Genomic DNA, 17,097 nt, shown 5'->3' with positions numbered 1-17,097 from the left:
AAAAAAGCCCTCCTTGATTGACCAATCAAAATTGAGTAATTTGACCCTACGTATGGCGGCACGGTGGTGTAGTGGTTAGCGCTGTCGCCTCACAGCAAGAAGGTCCGGGTTCGAGCCCCGGGGCCGGCGAGGGCCTTTCTGTGTGGAGTTTGCATGTTCTCCCCGTGTCCGTGTGGGTTTCCTCCGGGTGCTCCGGTTTCCCCCACAGTCCAAAGACATGCAGGTTAGGTTAACTGGTGGCTCTAAATTGACCGTAGGTGTGAATGTGAGTGTGAATGGTTGTCTGTGTCTATGTGTCAGCCCTGTGATGACCTGGCGACTTGTCCAGGGTGTACCCCGCCTTTCGCCCGTAGTCAGCTGGGATAGGCTCCAGCTTGCCTGCGACCCTGTAGAACAGGATAAAGCGGCTAGAGATAATGAGATGAGATGAGACCCTACGTATTATATTATAAGATTAAAAAATGGAAATGAAAATGGCTCTTATTTTGACGTTACCTGTGGAGAACCGTTCAGCCTATTATTTCTGGCTTCAACAAACCAAATTTCCTATGTAACCTTGAGTTGTTCTGTTTAAAATGCACTTAGAAACGTTTGAATCAATATTTAGTGCTGCGACTAGAGCGTTAGTCCTTTTATAAACACGTTAATTTAGCCATTTGTTTACTGTCCGTTTTAGCTGAGTGTGTAATTTATACCATCTGGACACTGATTGACTTGTCACTTGTAAATAGCTGAAGCCTGTTTGCTTGTTATTAACGTTGCTTAAATCAGATCAAGATACAAACTGAGACTTTAGTGTAATATAGATTCAAGGTAACTGTCTCAAACGATGAGCTTAAAGTTTCTTCGCCCAACGTTTCATATTAGTAAGTCTAACATTTTTGAAACGCAAAGATTTAGGACACAAGCTTAATTTAGAAATACAGTTTGGATTCTTAAAGCTAGACTGCCTTTCAGATTTTTCAAGTTTGGGTCATAAAAAGAATTTTCCCGACACCCAATTATTTTTGTTTAGTGGACCGAAAGCTACTGAATTTGAATCAGACTTCCAATTTTATTAGTTTTTTTTGTCTAATAGAACAATGAATGAATTTAGGGCCACATGGCCGTAAATTCTCCGCTATTTTTTCCTGCTTCACCATGACCCAATTCGAGATACTACGTCATGTGTCACGTGGTGGGCTTTCCTCATTCACCCAAGGCATTGTGGGATACAAATTTGAAACAAAAGAGGACATGAGTGTGCGAATGAAATGTGAAAGACAGACTACAGTAACGGAAAGCGAGAAGAAAAGACGTTATGTTGCGAAGGAAAGGAAACGTAGGACCAAACTAATAAATATCGGCGGTCAGCGAGCACTTCGGTATAATCAGCTGTTCGTTTAGCGACAGAGTGATGTAACGGTCAGCGCACGGTCAAGGTAAACCTGCGCATGCGCACACACAAACGGACTTCCTCTGTCTGCTTGACTGTGCAAAGCGAGTGATTTCATGCACATTATTTGCTAGGGAATCCGCTCAAATTAAATAACTTCCCAGCCACAGAATGGCCTGATATTTTTCGATATTACAGAAATAAACATATATCACAATGACCAAATTTCAGAGGGAACTAAATTTTACCGATTTTATGAAATCGAAAGGCTGTCTGTCTTTAATATCGTTTAATTTAATAGCAGGGGGTTTTAAAACATGGTTGTTTTAATGAGTGGATTTTCTTGGTATACAGGTTTTTTTATGAACAGGAATACCACCAAGAAAAAACCTGGACAGCATGAGCAGCGTTTTTTTGGTGCAGTAAAGCGGTTCTGCAGCTCTGGGTGCACTTCTCAAGATCGCCCTACCCCGGGTAATGTGTTTTGAAAACAAGCTCTGCTGGTAGGGAGCAGCACATACTTCCCAATTTGACTTGGACGTAAAGCCGATTAAATAATATCCATATTCTAATACGTTGCACATTTTGTTTATTCTTTAGATTTGTTGGCTAATTACCAGCATAGATGTGCACTCGCTGTCCATCTTATTATAGGAACATCTGTACACTTCCTCATTCATTAGACAATTATCTGTCAATCATGCGGCAGCGGTGTAGTGTATAAAATCATTGAGGTTAAACGCTTTAGTTAACATGCACATCAAATGGTCAAAATGTGATCTCAGTGACTGATCTTGCCCTGGTTATTGCTGTCAGACTGACCATTTTGAGTATTTAAGTCACTGCTGACAAACATTACCTGGTCTTTTTCCAATCTTCAGTTTTCCAGTTTTGGTGTGCCTCAGATTCCTGAAGACAGTGGGCTCTTTATGTTTTACAACTATGGTGAGCAGAAAAGCATCTCAGAAAGCCCAGCATACCAAACCTTGAGGTGGCTGGGCTACTACAACAGCAGACGATCACATCAGTTCGAGTCCTGTCAGCCAAGAACAGGAATCTGAGGCTACAGTGGACACAGACTCACTCAAACTGGACAGATGAAGATTAGAAAAATACCAGGTGGTATTTGTCAAATTGTCAACTGTCCAGTCCCAGGAAGTCAGCAGTTTCTGAAATATTCAAATCTGTCAATCTGGCACCAACAACCATGCCACAGTCACCGCGATCACGATTTTCCCAATTCTGATCTGACGTGAATATTAACTGAAACTCTTAACTTGTATTTGCATGATTTTATGCACTGTGAATAATGAATGAATGGGTATACAGGTGTTCCTAATAAAATGGATGGTGTGTACACTTGAAATTATAGCCTACTGTTAAATCTGTAAGAAGCAGAAATGGTTCTTGAGGACCACTGTCCTAAACTAACCTTACCATCACAGTCATAGACTGGGTTTTACCAAAAAAAAACCCAGAACGTTTACTATTCCACTACTTTCCAGAAGAAATGTCTGAAGTGGCCTATTGATGATCAGGAAATCAGACATAATTTTTGAACTTTGTGATATGGTTAACTTCAATATTTGCTAATTTTACTCCTAGCAGTGAAATAATAAAGTACAGCGCCCTCCACAATTATTGGCACCCCTCGTTAAGATAATTATGTTCTTAGGCTTCTAATAAATTATTATTATTTTTTATAATATAGGACAACAATGCAAAAAAAAAAGAGAAAAATCCAACCTTTAATTCAAGTGCATTTATTCAGTGGGAAAAAAATCCCACATTAAGAAATAATTCTTTTACATGAAATCATGTGTGCCACAATTATTGGCACCCCTGATGTTAATACTTTGTACAACTCCCTTTTGCCAACAAGACAGCACTTAATATTCTCCTATAACATTTCACAAGTTGGGAGAATACAGAGAGAGGGATATTCGACCATTCCTCTATGCACAATCTCTAAATCATCCAGAGTCCTGGGTCCTCTCCTGTGCACCCTCCTCTTCAGCTCACCCCACAGGTTTTCAACTGGGTTGAGGTCTGGGGACTGAGATGGCTATGGGAGGAGCTTGATTTTGTGTCTGGTGAACCATTTTTGTGTAGATTTGGCCACATGTTTAGGGTCATTATCTTGCTGAAAGACCCAGCGACGATCTGTCTTCAGCTTTCGGGCAGAGGCCACCAGATTTTGATCTAAAATGTCCCGATATTTCAAAGAGTTCATGATGCCATGCACCATAACAAGGTTCCCGGGGTCTTTGGAAGAGAAACAGGCCCACAGCATCACTGATCCTCCCCCAGACTTCACAGTGGGCATGAGGTGCTTTTCCACATACTCATCTTTTGTGATGTATTAGACTGTTTGTTGCCAAAAAGCTCTATCTTGGTCTCATCTGACCAAAGCACACGGTCCCAGTACCACTTAGCGAACTCCAGATGTTTACGTTTATGCTTGTAAGTGAGAAAAGGCTTTTTCCGTGCATGCCTCCCAAACAGCTTGTTGGCATGTAGATAGCACCTGATGGTTGTTATGGAGACTTTGTGACCCCAAGATGCTACTCTTTGATGCAATTCTCTAACAGTGAGCTTTGGAGAAGTTTTTACTTCTCTTATCATCCTCCTCACTGTGCGTGGTGGCAAGATAAACTCGTCCAGGCTTGTTTGCCACTGTTCCAGTTGTTTTAAACTTCTTGATGATTCCTCTGACTGTAGATATGGGCAGGTGTAGGCGAGCGGCTATTTTCTTGTAGCCATTGCCTGACTTATGAAGGTCGACACACATCTGCCTTACTTGAATGGTGTGTTCTCTTGTGTTTCCCATGTTGAAGAGTGGATAAGAGAAATAGGCCTCTGTGTCAAATCATATTTATACCCCAGGGAAACAGGATGTGATGAATTACTAATTAAAGGTTCCTAGATACTCTGATCAACTTTATAAACTACAGTAGAAATGACAGAAATGCTTCAATTACATTTATTTTCTAGGAATTATGGGTGCCAATAATTGTGGAACAGGTGATTTTATGAAAAATAATTATTTCTTAGTCAGGGATATTTTTTTTTAATTCACTTGAGTTAAGGGTTACATTTTTCTACAATTTTCAGTGTGAGATTATGCTTCTGCAATAAAAATTGAATTTATTTTAAGGCTTTTAACACATCTTAACCAGGGGTGCCAATAATTGTGGAGGGCGCTGTGTAGTGTAATGAAAGAAATCATCATTTGAGCTTATTTTACTGATTCTCTAGGTTGAGATCATGAACTGTGTGGTGAATTGCCTTTCACATCTTCCTCTTCAGGTCAGACAGTGGTTACTGAAAAGCGAGGTCCAGTGCTTACTGTGGGGATTAACAGGCCAGACGTGTGTAATGCAGTGAACCAGGAGACATCCCGACGGTTATTTGAAGAGTTTTCAGCCTTCAACCAGGATGATACCTTGAATGTAGCTGTGCTACATGGAATAGGTCAATGTTGTTCACTTGAAATTGCTTACTTGATCAAACGCATGATGATATTGACGATCAAAGTCACTATTATTGTGTATACATGTGCACTTGGTTTTTTTTTTCTCATAAAAGCCTGGCAAACAAACATTATGATAGTTTTCTTTTTTTGTCTTTATTCTCATCTGTTATCCTTTTGTGCATTTCTCTTCTTTTTTTTTTTTTTTTTGCATTTTGAGGGATGTTTTTTCAGGAGGGAATTTTTGTGCTGGTTATGATCTTAAAGAACTTTCCCAGGATTACGCTTCCCTCACACTGGAGCAAAACGTTACCCGAGGTCCTGCTCCAATGGTAAGAGGAGGACCTCGTTCCTTTTCAAATGAACGAAGTATTTACATTACTACATTAAACGGCATTACAGGATCGCTGCATTAGGTGCACTGGTTTGTTGTGTATCTAGAGTTTGAGTCTTCAGTTCTGTTGACTCTATCTTCAACAAGAAACACAAATTGAATGACTTCTCAACTATTCATTTTTCAGAGCTGTAATTGCATAGTGTTTGTCCTAGCTATACAGTATATTCCACGCACTGATGGATTGGGGGGGGGGGAGAACTGAGAAGCACACATCATAAAATTAGCTTAAAAGAGATGGAATATGTTGTGTATTGTTGCAGACTTTCATCTTGTATAGTTACAGATGAGTGCCTTTTTACATCTGTTATATACATCCATTACTGATTCTAATAGAACTGTACAAAGCTGTCCACATTTACCCTTGTCCTGTACTATGTATTTCAGACACTTTTTAATGGGCTTCTCTACTTTATTTGCTCAAAGGGTCCCTCTCGCCTGAGACTATCCAAGCCACTGATCGCGGCAGTGAGTGGTTATGCTGTGGCAGGGGGGTTGGAATTGTCTCTCCTGGCTGATCTCAGGGTTGTGGAAGCCAGTGCCATTATGGGGGTTTTCTGCCGCAGATTTGGTAAGATATTTTTGCTCCGTAACTAATAGTACTTAAAAGAAGGACTCGGTTTTTGATGCAAAAAAAAAAAAAACATTTCTGATCCTGTCCAAATATTACTTGTCAGTCACAACATGTACAAAAAAGTTTTCTAATGGCTTTTTTTCTTATTCCGATTATGTATTGGTTGTGTGAGTTGCATTGTGTGTGTTTTATATATAGTGGAACATGTTGTAGGCTGGGCGGCACGGTGGTGTAGTGGTTAGCGCTGTCGCCTCACAGCAAGAAGGTCCTGGGTTCGAGCCCCGGGGCCGGCGAGGGCCTTTCTGTGCGGAGTTTGCATGTTCTCCCCGTGTCCGCGTGGGTTTCCTCCGGGTGCTCCGGTTTCCCCCACAGTCCAAAGACATGCAGGTTAGGTTAACTGGTGACACTAAATTGACCGTAGGTGTGAATGTGAGTGTGAATGGGTGTCTGTGTGTCAGCCCTGTGATGACCTGGCAACTTGTCCAGGGTGTACCCCGCCTTTCGCCCGTAGTCAGCTGGGATAGGCTCCAGCTTGCCTGCGACCCTGTAGAAGGATAAAGCGGCTAGAGATAATGAGATGAGATGATGTAGGCTGATTCTGCAATGCATTAATGTTTTAATTTTGATGATTAAGGCTTATAGCTCATGAAAATCAGAAATCTAGTATCTCAAATTATTAGAATATTTCCTAAGATCAATCAAAAAAGGGATTTGCAATATAGAAATCTCCAAACTCTGAAAAGCATGTACATTTATAGCTGACATTGAAGGCCATCGTCTCTGTTTTCGTGTACGACATTTTCAGTCCAAATTGCGTAAATGTGTTATCATAAATCTGGAGGATGGTTTGTAGTTCTTCTATTGATTCTGCGAAGATGGCTTGGTCATCTGCATATAGAAGCTCCGATATTCTTCTATCCCCTCTCGCTCTAGCGTTTCCCTGGAGTTCCCTTGGTGATACCTCATTAGGAATACAGTATTTGATCTTGAAACCAGTATCTGAATATACCTTCTCCACTTTGTGCTTAGCAGTTCTAACTACAAGGTCCATATAAATATTAAAGAGAGTCGGAGACTCCAAAGCACCTTGTCTACATCCGACTTGGGTGTCAAACAGCCTGGTAGAACCTTTGATGTACGCACAGGTATTAGTATATTGAGCTCTGAGAACGGCCACAAGGTGAGGACATTTGAGTCTGATCTCAAGACATTTCATCAGGGCTTCACGCGGTATCCAGTCATATGCTGCTTTCAAATCAATGAAAGCGACATAAAGCAGTGTCCCAGACTTTCTGGCTTTCTCAAGCATATGACGTATTATGAAGATGGCGTCATTAGTTGACCTATTGGTACGGAAACCAAATTGTGTTGGTAGTAGAATATATTCATAGGCCTCCTGAAATCTATCTATGATCATCGCTGAAACAATCTTTGACAGAGTTGCAATAATACTAAGTCCCCTGTAGTTCTCGGCACAGGACTTCAGGCCACACTTGTAAAGGCAAGTGATACTTGCAGTCAGCCATCAGGTTGGTACTTGGATGCAGGTCCATATCAGACTCACTAGAAGTACAAAACACTCTAACAGACGTTTTGAGGTCCAGTACTTCAAGTGTTCGGAGTGTATTCTATCCGTACCCATGCATTTTCCATCTTGACGTCTTTTCATCCTTGCTTCAATTTCCGAGCTGTCTGGAACTGCTGTGTTGATATCCGGAAGATCGTCCGGTGGTAGCACATATGGATAGGCCTCTGGTTGTTCTAACTCTGGTTGGGGTTCATATGGTCATGGACCAAAATGTTTAGCGAAGTGGTCTTCTAACTTAGATATAGGTATCAGTACTTAATTGGATCTTTCCAGCGATGTACGGTATGTTGTTTCATTAGTCTAAATTCCTCCTCAACGTTACGGTTTTCGCTTGCTACATTGATATTATCTGCCTTGGTCTTAAAGTAGGCGTTTTTAAGTCGTGTACGGAGTTTCTTTATGTCATCTCCAAGGGCCCTTCTTTTATATGGGTCTTTCTCATGGCGTTGGTTTAACAGGAGCTCTTGGTATTCTTGATTTACCCAGGGTTTTTGGATTTGGCTCTTAACAAATGAGGGAACTGTCTCCTTGGAGACTTGTCTGATCGTATCTACAATAAACTCCTCGACGTCATCCATTTTCTGTGAGCCCAGTTTTTGCTGCATGAGTTGATCAAGTCCAGCGCTGTATTTAGCCTGTACAGAATGGTCATCTCTGAGGTACTGGACATCTTGACGATCTTCACATCTAGGTTTATTCGAGAATATTTGCTTTGCCTTCCTTTTTGTTGGAAAACTAGCCTGCATTACGACCACCCGGTGATCTGATTCGAAGGGCTGGCTCTGTGCGAGGAAAACCCTGCAGTTCTTAGTTGCTCATTTCACATACCACTCAGCCATGATGTAATCTAGCCTTCGTTTAACCCAGGTTTGATTCAAATGACCATCTGTGCTCATGGGATTTTGTAGCAAACATCGTGTTTAACACGAACAGGTTGTTGGTCTCTGCTGTTTCCATTAATCGTGCGCCATTATAGCTTGTGGAATTGGTGTCATGGAATGGACCAATACTCTGCCATTTGCTCGGATCACAGTCCGTCCCGATTGTCACGTTGAAATCGCCAGCAGTGATAACCTTGAATGATGGATGTTCTTTTTTAGTCTGGCATATCTCTTTATGTAGTGTTTGGTAGAATGCTTGTTTGGTGGTTTCAGCATATTCTTCAGTCGGACAGTAACAGGTAAAGACGGACAGCTTGATCCCATGTACTTTGACTCGTACCATGCTCATACGTCCCTCGATCGCATGATTTACATCTACTAGAGTGACAATGAGGGGTGAGAGCAATAGCAACACCCGCTTTGGCTGTTTTCATGCCATTATAGATCACACGCCATCCTTTGAGTATAAGATCGTCAAAACAGATCTCACCATTTCCTTTCTGCCTTACCTCCTGCATGCAGGAGATATCATGGGACAGGTTCGTAAACTGCAGAACACAGCCAGCTAATTTACTTTCACATTTCCCCGTCCTCACATTAATAGTGCCAAGTCGAAAATTATGGTAATTTTTACCATGCGCTGGCATTTTGCTAATAGTGATATTAACGTGATTCAATCTACTATTAATTACTTCAATCTAATCGATATTATCGAAAAACAATAATAAGAGAGAGAACGTTCTCTTGCCTTTTGTAAGGTCGCTTTCCAGAATGAAAGAGGCTACTTCACAAACTGGTGCCAGTGCTCCGTTTGCTCACCCAGTCGCAAAACTGGGATCCCCGGGGTGTACCTGTCCTAATGACGGAGGTGGAGCTGGCTTGAGTGCGAGAGGTGAATTAGACTTACCGGGACTTATAAATGCCCTGTAAGCCTATCAGTAAACTGCAAGTTGCGCGTCACACAATTTACAATCTCCTTAGCCCAGGTAAGACGCTTCTGACATTGTCTCGGGTTCAGGAGTGGCTTGATATTAGAAATATGACAGTTATAGCCCCTTTCCTGAAGAGATCTGTGTGTGGTGGCTGTTGGTGCACTATCACCAGCCTCAGTCCACTCTTTGTGAAGCTCTCCCCAGTTCTTGAATTGGCTTTTCTTGATGATCCTCTCAAGGCTGCAGTCACCCCTGCTGCTTGTGCACCTTTTCCAGCCAGCCTTTTCAGCAACAACCTTTTGTGGCTTCCCCCCCCCCCCCCCCCCCCCAACTATGACACCAACAGTTTTCCCCATGATTGTGGTTGCGTGTAGTGAACTAGACCAAGAGAGACACTGTATTTATATTGTTTTCCTCGAACTCGAAATTAAATATTGTAATATTTTGAGATGGTTATTTTTTTGCACTGTAAGCCAGTGTAACAACTGTAGGCCAGTGTAACACAGCCATAATTATCCAAATTAAAACAGAAAAATGCTCAAGACACTTTCGTTTATGTGTAATGAGTCTAGACTATATTACATTTTCACTTTCTTAAATAACTGATGGAAAATATTGAACTTTTTCACTATATTCCAGTTTTTGAGATGCACCAGTGGAATATAAAATGGTGGCCGACTGGGTCATGTTAGCTACCTAATAAAACGTATATGATTTGTAAATACATTAGCCACATTCTTATTTCTGCTAACGCAGTATAGAAGCAAGTTATCATGAAGTTTTAATCATAAGTATAATATTATAAATTATAATCATAATTAAATTATAATCATCAAGTTATCATCATGCTATCTGTTATCGCCCAAATGAGGATGGATTCCCTTTTGAGTCTGGTTCCTCTAAGCTTTCTTCCTCATGTCATCTGGAGTTTTTCCTTGCCACCATCACCTCAGGCTGGCTCATTAGGGATAAATTTAGTGCATATGTTTCAAGTCTTTATTTTTCTTTAAAGCTGCTTTACAGTAATGTCAGTTGTTAAAAGCGCTATACAAATAAACAGACGACTTAACATATGGCTTTCTTTTTGCACAGTAAAGTTTTAACTGGCATTTGTGGATGTAATGTCATATTGTAGTGCTTGACAAAGGTTTGCCATAGTAATCCCGAGCCTATGTGGTTACATCAGCTATACCGTAGAGATATGCAGTGTTCTTGATGCAGTGCCGTGGTCACCTCAGGCTTGCACCCTTGCCCTTTATACACTGAAATTCCAGATTCCTTGAACCATTTTGCATAGTAGAAGGTGAAATATCCAAATCCCTTCTATCTTTCATTGTGGAACATTGTTTTTAAACATTTCAATAATTTTCTCATGCATTTGTTGACAACCTGGAGATCCTCGGCCCGTCTTTGCTCATCAAAGACTAGGCCTTTCCTGGATACTGCTTTTGCAACAAATCATGATTATAGTCACCTGTTGACATTACCGGTTTCAAATCACATTGTTTAATTGTGTTACCTCATTAATAGCCCTAAATTGGGCGATTCCAACCGTTCCAACTTTTTGGGGCCCTGAGATGCAGGAATAGATGTATTCAACAAATGAAATCAAGTTGACCAGACAAAACACGAAATAGCTTGGGTTCATACTGTGCAATGAAATGCAAGTCAAAGTATATTTAAAAATCAACGCTCTTTTTGCATTTTCCATACCGTCCCAACTTTTACTTATTTGGGGTTGTAACTTGCATAAGTACATGATTGGATAAATCACAAAAGAGGTTCTTGTATAGAAGCCATGATGGTTCATGTTTGAAAAATTGAGGTCGTTGGATTACAACCAGGATTTTTTTTTTTTAATGTTTATTCCGTATTTTTTCAACACTTGGTTCAGTCCACTGAAATACTTTACGGAGTCTGTCCCGAACCATGGGCCACCAAATTATGACCATCTATCAGTGGCTTATTTTCAAATCAAGCGATGCATATTTTAATGAAATAAATCATTACAGATTTTAGGGATTCTTATTTATCACTTATTTAACACGTCTTATGTTTAATGTGTTGAAGCTCTGCAATAATCTACATGGTGTTTTAGAGTAGGTGTAATTTGTGTATGTGTTTTACATTCATTTTTTTTCTAAAAATGATTTAAGCCAGCACAAAAACACTGCGTCAAACTCTGAGCTCTTCTACCGTCTTCCCAACCTTCTAGGTGTGCCGCTGATTGATGGTGGGACGGTGCGGCTCCCGCAGCTAATTGGTTTGTCTCGAGCTCTAGACCTCATTTTGACTGGAAGGCCTGTAGGATCTCAGGAGGCACTGGCATTTGGACTAGCAAACAGAGTGGTGCCAGATGGACAAGGTACAGAGAGATGCAGTTAGTTTTTAAGCTGGCATTGGTGTTCACTGTCTGCTGAAAAGCCCCATTTTGAGTCCATACAAAAATATTTTAAATTTACAAATGTTTATTTTTAGGGCGGCACGGTGGTGTAGTGGTTAGCGCTGTCGCCTCACAGCAAGAAGGTCCTGGGTTCAAGCCCCGTGGCCGGCGAGGGCCTTTCTGTGTGGAGTTTGCATGTTCTCCCCGTGTCCGCGTGGGTTTCCTCCGGGTGCTCCGGTTTCCCCCACAGTCCAAAGACATGCAGGTTAGGTTAACTGGTGACTCTAAATTGACCGTAGGTGTGAATGTGAATGGTTGTCTGTGTCTATGTGTCAGCCCTGTGATGACCTGGCGACTTGTCCAGGGTGTACCCCGCCTTTCGCCCGTAGTCAGCTGGGATAGGCTCCAGCTTGCCTGCGACCCTGTAGAAGGATAAAGCGGCTAGAGATAATGAGATGAGATGAGATGTTTATTTTTCCAGCCAAAAAATTTACAGAAAAATGTTTGCATGTCAGTAAAGAAAGTAGCATATTATGTCAGATACCACTTGGACAAAAACGTGATGAAGACTGCTGAGATTTGCATGCAAGTGCGACAGATCAGCTGTGGCTAGTTCTGTAAAATTTGCCAGCTAATTTCCTTATAAAACTGCACAAATTGTACCCGAAACTATTTTTTTTAAAAGCAAAGAGTAGTCATAGCAAATATTGACTTCATTTATTACTGTTTATTCCTCTAGCCTTTTTTTTTATGTACTTTTGCACAGTTGTGTGTACAGCACCAGTCAGACATTTGGACATAATGTTCAGTTCATCATGAATTGAACTGAATTGTTTAATTAATGATGCTCAAATCTTTTTTTTCTGTCGCGCTCTCTCTCTCTCTCTCTCTCTCTGTATGTGTCAGCCTTACAGGTAGCTGTTGAGCTTGCTGAGCAGATAAGCTCCTTTCCTCAGCTCTGTCTCCGTGCTGACCGTAATTCTGCATATCATGCAGCTTTTGACTCCACTTCGTTCACCCAGGCCATGCAGTACGAGACCGACTATGGCCTGCCAGTAATCACAGCTGAAGCTATCTCTGGGGCAACTAGGTTCAGCTCTGGCACTGGAAGAGGTGGAAAGTTCACTTAAAGGACCGAAGTGTGTTTTTGGTTTTTTGCCCTCCAATAACAATTAACTTGTAATTACTCATGTTTGTAGTATTTTACTTGTGAGAAAATACATCAGTATGATTTTAACAATGGTTCCAGTTGAACAGCACACAGTTTTCATTGTGATCATCTTCCTTTGAACAGCCACCATTTATGGTCACGATAAAATGAATAGAAGTCCCTCTTTGTTGCAAAAATTCTTAACAAATTTGAAAGTGCAGTTTGAATAGTCCAGAATCATGATTGCTGTCATTTCTGTATTAATAAACCACCATGCTGAAATTGTTAAAGTTATTAGCTGCAGGAGGGCGACACAGTGGCGTAGTGGTTAGCGCTGTCACCTCACAGCAAGAAGGTCCGGGTTCGAGCCCCGTGGCCGGCGAGGGCCTTTCTGTGCGGAGTTTGCATGTTCTCCCCGTGTCTGCGTGGGTTTCCTCCGGGTGCTCCGGTTTCCCCCACAGTCCAAAGACATGCAGGTTAGGTTAACTGGTGACTCTAAATTGACCGTAGATGTGAGTGTGAATGGTTGTCTGTGTCTATGTGTCAGCCCTGTGATGACCTGGCGACTTGTCCAGGGTGTACCCCGCCTCTCGCCCGTAGTCAGCTGGGATAGGCTCCAGCTTGCCTGCGACCCTGTAGAACAGGATAAAGCGGCTAGAGATAATGAGATGAGATGCCTGAGATGTACAAGTTGAAAAGAAGAGAATGTCAGCCATTACAAATAGTGTGTTAGTGTGTCATACAGTCACCATTTGATTTTGTGTCAAAATTCAATGTGTGCACATGCAAAGAAGGTGGTATCCAGGTGTTGAAACACCACCCCTGACCATTAGAAGGGGTGAACTAGAACCACAGTTGCATAACCCCCAGGTATGATGTTTAGCACTTGGCTATCGTTCGATCACAAGGGACACAAAAACTGATGACCGCTTTGGTTACTTGGAAAGCTTAGAGAGCAGAAAAATAGAGGCCATACCACAAAAAACAAAGAAAAACAAAAAAACCCTCATCAGCAGTAAGAATTGAAAGGCCAGATTGGAAATCAAAGAAATACACTGCCATTTGAAAGTTTGTAATCCCTTTAAATTTTTCTGTATAAATTTGACCAATCATTATACTTTTCAGAGTTATTTATTAAGCAAAATGATCCAACATTAAATGTTTGTCAAAAAAAAAGTAAAGTGAACCTCTAGGAGTTCGTGTTAATTTAAAGCTGTAATTGAAGTCAGATGTTTCCATCAAGGGAATGGCATTCAAGCATCAGTTTAGCGGGCCATGTCCGCCTCTCAATCGGGAGATCACGAGTTCTACTCACGGTCAGGTCATACCAAAGACCATCATAAAAATGGTACCTACTGCCGTCTGGCAAGGCACGCTGCAATACAGATGTGAGTGGAGAGTCAAACTCTCACGGTTACCAGAGGACTAGCCCCCCACTGTAACCCTAGCTGTATAGGCGAGAGGCCAAGGGCTATGGAAATGGAGATCAGCACACCCCTATGCACCTCAAGGGCCTGGCCAGTACCAAGACGGGAGACTGCCTGGGAAGACCAGGTTCTGGCGCAGGAAGGACTTATGACTTCACCACAGTAGGTTTACAGAAATGTGTGATCAAAGGTGATTCAACGTCACAACAGATGTGACAAATAGCCAAGATTACAAACAAATGCCATTTATTTACAATAATTTTAAATTAAGTATACTTTAACATAAAAAGATAAATAAAGCTTATGTTTATAAGGAACAAAGGAGACTTCTGTATCAGAAAGCCGTGCAATAAAACACGATAGTCTGATATGTCATAATATCCAGTTTTATTTAGTTGAGTAAACATGGATTCTTTCATGTTGGCTATAAACAAATGGGAAAAAAAAAAAAGCTCACCGCACACCATGTGGCAAATGGTTTATGACCATCTGACATGGTCAGAGTGATAATAAACCATTTGCCTTATATTTTCATTATTGCTAAGAATTATTTTGCTGTTAAGACACCTACTGTATTTTCATTGATATAGTCCACAATGCAATACACAAAATGGGATAGCCATGACAAGAATCAAACCAATATGGTGTCGAATTTTACCAGAAGTAAAGTGTTTGTGTCCTATCTCGTTATTACAGGATATCTCTGGCTGTGCAAGAACACTAAAAAAATAAAACTAACACAAACTAAATTAGGCGGCACGGTGGTGTAGTGATTAGCGCTGTCGCCTCACAGCAAGAAGGTCCGGGTTCGAGCCCTGTGGCCGGCGAGGGCCTTTCTGTGCGGAGTTCGCATGTTCTCCCCGTGTCCGCGTGGGTTTCCTCCAGGTGCTCTGGTTTCCCCCACAGTCCAAAGACATGCAGGTTAGGTTAACTGGTGACTCTAAATTGACCGTAGGTGTGAATGAGAGTGTGAATGGTTGTCTGTGTCAGCCCTGTGATGACCTGGTGACTTGTCCAGGGTGTACCCCGCCTTTCGCCCGTAGTCAGCTGGGATAGGCTCCAGCTTGCCTGCGACCCTGTAGAACAGGATAAAGCGGCTAGAGATAATGAGATGAGATGAGAAAAACAACAGCAACTACAACCACCACACCCCACACCCTTATGCACTTGCAAAACTAACTAAACTGAAATCCAACCCCAACTCAGAAAAAGTTGGAACGATATGGAAAATGCAAAAAAAACACAATGATTTCTACATTTACTTTAACTTGCATTTTACTGCAGACAGTATGAACCCAATATTTTGTTTTGTCTGGTCAACCTCATTTCATTTAACATACATTCATTCCTGCATTTCAAGTCTGCAACACAGTCCAAAAAAGTTGGGACGGGCAATTTATGGCTAATAATGTAAAACAAATTAAATAAATGACGTGATATGAAATCGGTGATGTCAATAGATGATTGTAACCATGATTTGGTACAAAATTAATATCCAGGAAAGGCCTAGTCTTTGAGGAGCAAATACGGGCCATGGAACTCCAGTTTGTCAACACGCGTGAGAAAATTATGGAAATGCTTAAAAACAATGTTCTACAAAGAAGGATACAAAGGGATTTGGATGCGTCACCCTAAATAGTGCACATCATAAAATGATTCATGGAATCTGAAGGAATTTCAGTGCATAAAAGGGCAAAAGCACAAACTTAAACTGAACATGCATGATCTCCGATCCCTCACTGCATCAAAAACCATCATTCATCTATAGCTGATGTAACCACATAGGTTCAGTATACCTTTGGCAAACCTTTGTCAAGAAGTACAATACAGAGTTACATCTGCAAATACTAGTTAAAACTTTACTGGGCGAAAAGGAAGCCTTATGCTAACCGTGTCCAAAAGCGCCATCAACTTCTCTGGGCTCTGAGGCATCTGGGATGAACCATCACACAGTGGAAATGTCTACTGTGGTCAGACAAAGCACTATTCTAGGTCTTTTTTTTTGAAGAAATGGACACCGTGTTCTCTGGACCAAAGATGAAAAGGACCACCCAGACCGATACCGGTTATACAACCCCGATTCCAAAAAAGTTGGGACAAAGTACAAATTGTAAATAAAAACAGAATGCAATAATTTACAAATCTCAAAAACTGATATTGTATTCACAATAGAACATAGACAACATATCAAATGTTGAAAGTGAGACATTTTGAAATTTCATGCCAAATATTGGCTCATTTGAAATTTCATGACAGCAACACATCTCAAAAAAGTTGGGACAGGGGCAATAAGAGGCTGGAAAAGTTAAAGGTACAAAAAAGGAACAGCTGGAGGACGAAATTGCAACTCATTAGGTCAATTGGCAATAGGTCATTAACATGACTGGGTATAAAAAGAGCATCTTGGAGTGGCAGCAGCTCTCAGAAGTAAAGATGGGAAGAGGATCACCAATCCCCCTAATTCTGCGCCGACAAGTAGTGGAGCAATATCAGAAAGGAGTTTGACAGTGTAAAATTGCAAAGAGTTTGAACATATCATCATCTACAGTGCATATCATCATCAAAAGATTCAGAGAATCTGGAAGAATCTCTGTGCGTAAGGGTCAAGGCCGGAAAACCATACTGGGTGCCCGTGATCTTCGGGCCCTTAGACAGCACTGCATCACATACAGGCATGCTTCTGTATTGGAAATCACAAAATGGGCTCAGGAATATTTCCAGAGAACATTATCTGTGAACACAATTCACCGTGACATCCGCCGTTGCCAGCTAAAACTCTATAGATCAAAGAAGAAGCCGTATCTAAACATGATCCAGAAGTGCAGACGTCTTCTCTGGGCCAAGGCTCATTTAAAATGGTTTGTGGCAAAGTGGAAAACTGTTCTGTGGTCAGACAAATCAAAATTTGAAGTTCTTTATGG

At 41.3% G+C, this 17,097-nt stretch overlaps 1 protein-coding gene across 1 annotated transcript; it reads left to right on the top strand.

The window, feature by feature from the left end:
- The first annotated feature begins 544 nt into the window (after positions 1 to 544).
- zgc:101569 (uncharacterized protein LOC449822 homolog) lies at positions 545 to 13,883 on the top strand. Its single transcript, XM_060900100.1, has 7 exons — positions 545 to 866; positions 1,730 to 1,849; positions 4,685 to 4,849; positions 5,082 to 5,179; positions 5,668 to 5,812; positions 11,432 to 11,581; positions 12,506 to 13,883. The coding sequence occupies exons 1-7, from the start codon at positions 830 to 832 to the stop codon at positions 12,727 to 12,729; spliced, it is 939 nt and encodes a 312-aa protein (XP_060756083.1). The 5' UTR covers positions 545 to 829; the 3' UTR covers positions 12,730 to 13,883.
- Positions 13,884 to 17,097: the final 3,214 nt, after the last annotated feature.

Source organism: Neoarius graeffei, chromosome 19, assembly GCF_027579695.1.
Source record: "Neoarius graeffei isolate fNeoGra1 chromosome 19, fNeoGra1.pri, whole genome shotgun sequence".
Classification (NCBI taxonomy): Eukaryota; Metazoa; Chordata; class Actinopteri; order Siluriformes; family Ariidae; genus Neoarius; species Neoarius graeffei.
This window is presented reverse-complemented; position numbering and strand designations above follow the sequence as displayed.